The 7,500-nt window shown below is 42.7% G+C and overlaps 1 protein-coding gene across 1 annotated transcript in view; it reads left to right on the forward strand.

The window, feature by feature from the left end:
• Positions 1 to 6,574, forward strand: part of LOC106805338 (uncharacterized protein C15orf26 homolog) — a 10,275-nt gene extending 3,701 nt beyond the window's left edge. Inside the window, exons 2-7 of the mRNA XM_014806891.1 lie at positions 4,244 to 4,333; positions 4,562 to 4,683; positions 4,978 to 5,152; positions 5,423 to 5,581; positions 5,737 to 5,810; positions 6,224 to 6,574. Coding sequence (XP_014662377.1) covers positions 4,244 to 4,333; positions 4,562 to 4,683; positions 4,978 to 5,152; positions 5,423 to 5,581; positions 5,737 to 5,810; positions 6,224 to 6,323 — 720 coding nt within the window. The 3' untranslated portion in view covers positions 6,324 to 6,574. The remainder of the gene's footprint in view (positions 1 to 4,243; positions 4,334 to 4,561; positions 4,684 to 4,977; positions 5,153 to 5,422; positions 5,582 to 5,736; positions 5,811 to 6,223) is intronic.
• The last annotated feature ends 926 nt before the right edge of the window (positions 6,575 to 7,500 follow it).

The following is a 7,500-nucleotide window of genomic DNA, read 5'->3' on the forward strand; positions in this document are numbered from 1 at the left end:
TGTTGCTACCCCCCGGGCGTGGAGCGAGGTCACGTGCCATAAACGTGACGATGCGTTTCAAAACGTTAACTAACGGTAACCCCTCAGTCAACACGCCAACACTAACCCTCACACTAAATATATTATGTCTCGCCGCGCCTATATTATAGGCATTGTGATCACAAAAAGTTAATCTGATGTGTGCGGACCAAGATATCATTGCATGCCAAAAACCTCTAAACCCTACACCCTTAATCCTAACCTAAGCGCCTAACCCTAACCCTAACCCTAATCCTAACCCTAACCCTAACACTGACCCTAACCCTCCTATCCTGAACACTATCCCAACACTTAGTGACTGCCACGTTGCGCGGTCACCTCCCTCCACGCCCGCGGGGATAGCATTACCCATGCTGGGAGCTAGAGTCTATCGTCCCCCGCGGCGATCACTTGCCGAAGGTACCCTGGGTACGGCTCCGGTATACGCGGAACCGTACCGCGTTGCGTCTAGCAGCACACCGAGCCACGGGACTAACGTCACCGCAGAACGATGATCGGGCTCGTTACTAAAGTTACTTTTTACGCTCGTTCTACTACACCTGAAAATCACCAGTAGAGATGCGTGCAGTGAGCAATCTGCCAGCGTACCATAGCACAAAATGCTCAGTTACATAGATAGAATTACTCCATTAAAAATTCACAAAGACAGCGTGGCTAGACTCGCGAAAATTTTTGTCACGACTAGATGGTCGTCCCCTCGTCATCCTGCGCGTATCGGTACCTTCCTGTCTACAGCTCCCTATCCGCTCCTAATCTTATGGTCTATACATCATAAATTTAGAGTATTAGTGATCAGGTCAACCTTCGTTTAATTAGTTCGTAAGTTTAATTAGCTGATAGGAAGACAGCGTAGCCGATGAGACTTACAGGCTGCAGACTGTCTGCGTCTGCCTGGTCTAGCCAGTTGTCTCATTTGACATGGTATTATAGGCAACGCAGGAGCTAGGTCATGTTTCCATGCTTCACATTGAAGTAACAACCTAAATTGTTTTCAAGTCAGTGAATACCCCGAAGCAGCAGAAAATACTTGATGCCAGATGGCCTTCAGGATGGGTGCCTACCCTAGGGAGATGAGAGCATACGCATTCCGTGAGGAAAGCAGAGTGGTTTCAGAGGCGAACAGCACCGTGATGCTGGCTTGCAAGCTATGCGTTGACTTGGTTCAAGATACCAGCTGCAAGTCGCGCCAAGGTGTCTCTTCCTACGTGAAATGGGAGCTGGATATGAGAACTCTTAGACATGAGAACATGTAGATGTGTGCTCCGTGTTTTGAGATTCAGAACGGTTTTGATACATTCTTCATGCGAATTGGCTGAGGCAGCCTCCATCACAGTATCCCAGGGATGCGTAAGTTTGCCTGACGGTAACGGCCAGGCTGATATTCCAGAGGATATTGCTCCTCTGCTATAGCACTATTGCCACTCTCAGAAGTTATCGCCACAGGGATACTGATCAAGGCCGACATAGGCCTTCTTACCGTGATGGAAAAGCCCAAAGCCCTAGCAGATTCAAATCTTTGGCATTTGCAAAGAATTCGCGTAAGAGGAGGGAATGGCGATCCCTGAGCAAGACCTCTCTGTGAGACTCCCGCATCATTGTTCCCAGGGTCCTGACAGGAACACCATACAATCCTTCTGGCGAGCGAATATTGTGGACGTCGGCGTTGTCGTTGCATACCTACCATGATGTACTCACCTGTCGCGAAAACTGCATTGATTTTTTGCCAGCTAGACTTATGTTGCCGATGGGTCGAGCCCTTTTCACTCGGAGCGGAGACAAATATGGAACTTCCGACGTATTTCATTCTCATTTTGTCTTTTTCGTTGTGATCTCTAGCTGTTTGCAGGACTGTGACTTTGTAAGCCCTTCGACAAGTACGTGCTACTGTCCAGACTATATTGTCGATCTTTTCGCCTTCCTCGCCCTCTGTGGACCCGTTTACCCAACAGGGCCAGCAGTTACCCGTTTTATCTGCCCAATTTGCAGCATTGTCTGACGTGTACTTCCTCGATTCTCGTTACCGACGATACGGTTTTCGCGCTTCGTGTGCAGCAGAGCCAGCTGGCTGAACGATGATGAGTAGAGTGGGCCAGATTCTGGGCCAACCCCTGGCTCTGTCTTCGGCACCTTGAACAGGCTCCCCTATTTGAGCTGGTGAGTTACCCCATAGAATATATACCATTCCACCTATGACATGCTTGTTTTATTAATCGTTTACGTTGTGGCTGGATTTTATATTGTAGGCCTAAACGCATGATAAAATGCTACTTAACTAAAGCTGATAATCTGGATTGCAGAGACGTAAAAATTAAAGGTAATTTTGATGAATTTAATTTTTCGGTCTTGTTCTCGAATGGTTGTTTGTACCCCCTTTCGTGCAGCGCTACGATGTCCTATGTTCAGTAACTTGAAAAACTCTGATAAAGGCGCCTGCATAAGGAGAACTGCGGCCAAACATTTTCTAACAGATTAAGCAGTTTCACTGCTCGACCTTTATGCCGCACGATACTACTTGGGTGACATATTGCAGCAAGCATTTATGTGTTAAATTTGATCAGTGGCGTGACCAGCCTTTCGGTATGGAGCGGGGGGGGGGGGGGGCAATCAAGACCGTCAAATGTACCGAGAAATTACATTACACTGAAATGTTTTAAACCTTATATATTTCTGACATGATCATGTGGTATTACAGAAGCACATTCACATATCAAATAACTATTGCAGGCTAGAGAAAAATATGGCAATTTCAAAATACAAATCTTGTGATAACTCGAATATATTTCAAACTTGAAAGAATGTTTGTATTAGTATGAGTATGTCATTACAGAAGCAAAATAAAATTAGTACTTTCTTCCCTAATGAAACATCCGGTTACATACATGTATGACATATAACAGTTGCAGGCCAGAAATATATCTCTAACAATGTAAAAATCAAATTCTTGTAATGACTCTGAGATGTTTTCTTTGGCAGGAAATTCAGAATGACTGACAACTTTGAATAGTTATGAAAATGAAAATGGGTCATGATGTGACAATTTCTGACTGGAAGCTCATCTTGTAACCTTATTTACAAAATTGAAATTGAGAAAAATTAATTTTGTTAATTTGTAATTTTGTAATTAAATATGTATTAAATGTTATTAATTAATGTACTTCATTATTTATTTTTTTGGTTTTAAAAGGGGGGGCACGGGCCGGATGTGCCCCCATCTAAATCCGCGCCTGCACAGTAATGAAACCAGCAGAGCGTTGCTGAGTTACGTTTACATTATTGTATATATCTTTTGTCCCCCGCATCCCGATTTTTCGGAACCAATATAATATAACAATTTTCCTACTCTAGGAGAGGCTGTTCATGAGCATGATAGGGTTAGCATTGAGTTAGGGTTGCTCAATCTTACTATAAGAACCTGGATTTATTTTCAGTGGGCTTTACATTTGGTTGGTATTCGGGTTAGGTTGGGGATAAACATAAGTTAGAAATAATCGTTAGGGTTAACAAATAGAGTGTTGTTGATGGTGACTTATGTACTGGAGTTGCAAAGCAGGACTGAGCCGGCTAAGGTTAGTGTGATGATGTAATACGAAGAGGACGTATGTCCGGGGGGTCCTAAAGTGGGGTTGAGTTCTACACACAGCGTAAACAGAGTAATATAAAGGGTAAGCATCCAGCTAATCATTTCAACAAATCTACGTGGTAAGACCTAGTGTACCTAATAAATCATAACGAATACATTTTATGGGCTCGTAAATTTATGGGCTTTAATTAAATTTATCGTTTTATGGGCTGATTCATCCCTGACGTGAATGAAATGTGACTCGAATGTTTACATCAAGATTCGAGATTTACTCAGTGATGAGCAACAACGAAATAAGGGTTATTATGGTATGATGTAGACCTACAGAGAAACCTATGGAACAAGCTGTTCACTATTTTATCAGAAATGCAGACCATGGTCTCTACCTGAACCGCACATGCTAACTGAGACTATCTGCACGGACATATTCATTACATGAGAAAGTGCCCAGATAAGAGTAGATTCGTAGATTTTTTGTGTTACGTTTGCACTTGGTTCAATGATTGCTTTACAGGGTTATTCCCAGCTCTTGGTCTCCTATCTTTTTCGTTTTCTTTTTCTTTTCCCTTTCTAATTAACATATATGAACACGAATTTATAATGAAATGAATTGGTTATTTTTAGGATAAATTAAAGGACTTTTTGCTGAAAAAAGAGAATGGAGAGTTATTGATCCAGAAGATACATTCTCTAAAATCCAATATATTGAGCAAGGTACATATATGGTTACTGTGTGACTTATGTACATCTATGGATTTATAGAGAAATTACGTAGTGATTAGTGAGTAGTGGAGTACAATTAACGCTATTACATATATACATACACGTGTATGCGTTATAGTGATGGTATGCTTTATACTCCATATCTTAGTTTTAGCTCGGCACAATGCTTTGCTCTTGCATTCGTGACAAACAAATTGAGGACGATGAGTCTCTTTATAGGTAAATCTCAGTGTCTGTACGGATGGTCTAGTGCATTACGGTGATACGGTGGTGTTAGTTAACAACCCAACGAACCGCGAATGCAAACCCGTGTGCCTGGCTGCTAACATAGATGAAAGCAGGTAAGCCGACGAGACTTTACATTAATAACGCTAACGGGTGGCTCGATGTGCGAAATGTATAGCGAATAACGTGCGTAGTAGCCCTAACACAAATTTTTTTATGAAATACCTCATGTTAAGTAACAATTTTGTAAAATATTATTGTTTTGTGTTTTTATGGTAAAATTTACATAGTCGGGTTCGCATATAACAGACTTTAAGACTTCCGCTTTCCTCGTCAAATTAACACGACAGCATTCATGAATATGTCGCGTCATTTTTACGACACATCGATCCACGTTCGCCCGCTTCCAGCGCCAGTAACAACAGCGTACGGAGTCCGTGCAGAGTATCGGGGGCCGTGTTCAAGGAGTCGTGCGCCAGAAACGCGTTGACCGTCGCCGCCGTCGGCGGAAAGTCGAACGTCGGCGAGCCACTGCGCTACGGAGAGCACTTCATGCTGTGCACGACGCCAGCATGCGGAGCAAACGTACGGCTCAAATGTTGCGACATCTTATACTCATAGCTGCCGATGCTTCCCGTATGCAATAAGAATAACACTCCGACTAGTGAGTGACTCTCTCGCGAGGTTGGGGAAATTAATTCCGCGAGTTGTTTTCGGTAGTAACCCGAGAAACTGTCAGTATGCTGACGTGATGAGATTTTCTACGTCGGACACTAATGCTGCGGTGATCGACGGACGAGTTTTCGTTTATGAGCGAGCGATTCTCACACACACGCGCACACCTTTTCTTGCCAGCTCAAGCTGTTCAGCGAGCCGGCCACGTTCACGAGATGCGCCAAACACTCTCGCCACCAGATGGTGACACTGGTCGATGAGGAATCTTCTTTCACGCGGTGGAAAGTGCTGTCGTTCGATCCCATGTGGAGACTGGAGACTGAGGGGAAGCCGGTGAAGGTAAGCAAGCAAGCGCAGGTCGGCTACGTTAAGACGTCCGTGTTCCGAATACCGCCTTCATTCTCCTCTCTTGGTTTTGTAACGATGCGGCTTTCTTCTATTTATGTGTGCGTTCGTTTACAAATATTGCTGTATGTCTATACTCCTCACTGCAGGCCGGAGAAAATGTAATCATCACGCATGTTCAGACCAACCAAAACCTTGCTATGGAAGAAAATGGAAAACTCATGTAAGTATTTTATGAATAAACATTGTATAATAGTTAATGATATAGCACTGTGACATATAATGGGAAGGGAAGTGCACGGGAGTTAATCCAAATTAATAGTGGCTATTTATATACTAGATTTTTTTATTATAAGATAAGATAAAAACGGAAGGAGGTCAATGACCCTTTTGAGAATATGCACCCAAATCATAATGAGTAAAATGATTTTGCAAAGCTTTAAACTTCATGACAGTGATTACAAATAATAGTGGCCATAATTTGCTTCATTGTATGTAATTGCGGCTGCATTTAATTTGCATATCAACTTTCTAAGAAAGTAATCTCATCAACTTACACTATGCGCGCATCAATCACTCGTAGCCGCTGCAGATACTTCCGCGTGTACTCACACCCTGGTGGCTTCTCTCTCACAGGACAATGTTCGGACTCGAGTGCGAAATCTCGTCGCATAATTACCTGGATTGTCACAAAGCTGAGCTTTCTCAGAACCACTGGTTGTTTTTGACAGGTTGACTTCTAATAAGTCTTTCTCGAATACGTGTGACCGATGTTAACTGTGGGTTTTATCTAGTCCGTATCAGTTCACTGGGATAGAATACAGATGGCATGTACCTACTCGGCATTAATTCTGGACATAACAAAAATATGAGAAAGACAAGCTAGCATTCATTTGATTAAACCTTGTGTGTGTTGAGGGTTTGTGAAATTCACGCTATGGAATATATTTAAAGATACGCACCTTACCGTAGTGTGATTATACACGTTTTGACCGTTGTTCTGAAATAAACGAAAAAAAGTTATTGAATAACAAATTACTTAGTATATATAATAAGTACATAAGTATAAGTATATAATATATATATATATATATATATATATATATGTGTGTGTGTGTGTGTGCGTGCGTGCGTGCGTGTGTGCGTGCGTGCGTGCGTGCGTGCGTGCGTGCGTGCGTGCGTGCGTGTGTGTACAGTGTATATTATAATATGCGTGTGCGTGCGCGTGTGTGATGATGGACTGTCACTTCTGCTAGTTGTTCATACACAAATCCATGTTATAACTATTGCTGTTTGTTGGCGTGTGGGTGCGCGCAACGGTGTTAGACGTTATGTAGATTGACTATAACCCTGACTGTCCAGCGAATCTCACAGCCTTCACACACTGGAACGTAGGCTAGGTATGCGTTTCACATATATCTGCTATGTCTGTCGCGTTACACGTGTTTGCGTATTAACACAGACTTGTCAAACACATGCTCTACATGTGAAAAAAGCGTCATTTCAAACATTCACGGGCAGAACGAGTTTCTGTCGACGTCCGCACATAATAGACAGCAAACGCGAGTAGAATAAGGTGTTTGATGATGATTTCCAACGTAGCGAAATGGTGGAATTGTATGTTTCGTTTTTAATGGAAGCTATCCTTGAGGTTGCCGCTCGCAGTAACGAAGGACTCTTCCGGTTTTATCAGGAGTAAATGAAAAAAAAAAAAAATTTATTTTTATTCACTTCTGTTTTTTATGTATAGTAGACTAGTAGATGTTTCCTTGTAATGATAATACACGGTCGAATAATAGACGTGTGTGTGTTATGATACACGAGCGTGCGCGCGTGTGTGCGTTTGTGTTCATGTGTGTGCGTTTGTGCGCGTGTGTAAGTTCGTTCGTGCATGAGTGTTGGTGAACGCGCGT

This window comes from Priapulus caudatus, unplaced genomic scaffold (genome assembly GCF_000485595.1).
Source record: "Priapulus caudatus unplaced genomic scaffold, Priapulus_caudatus-5.0.1 Scaffold110, whole genome shotgun sequence".
Taxonomy (NCBI): domain Eukaryota; kingdom Metazoa; phylum Priapulida; class Priapulimorpha; order Priapulimorphida; family Priapulidae; genus Priapulus; species Priapulus caudatus.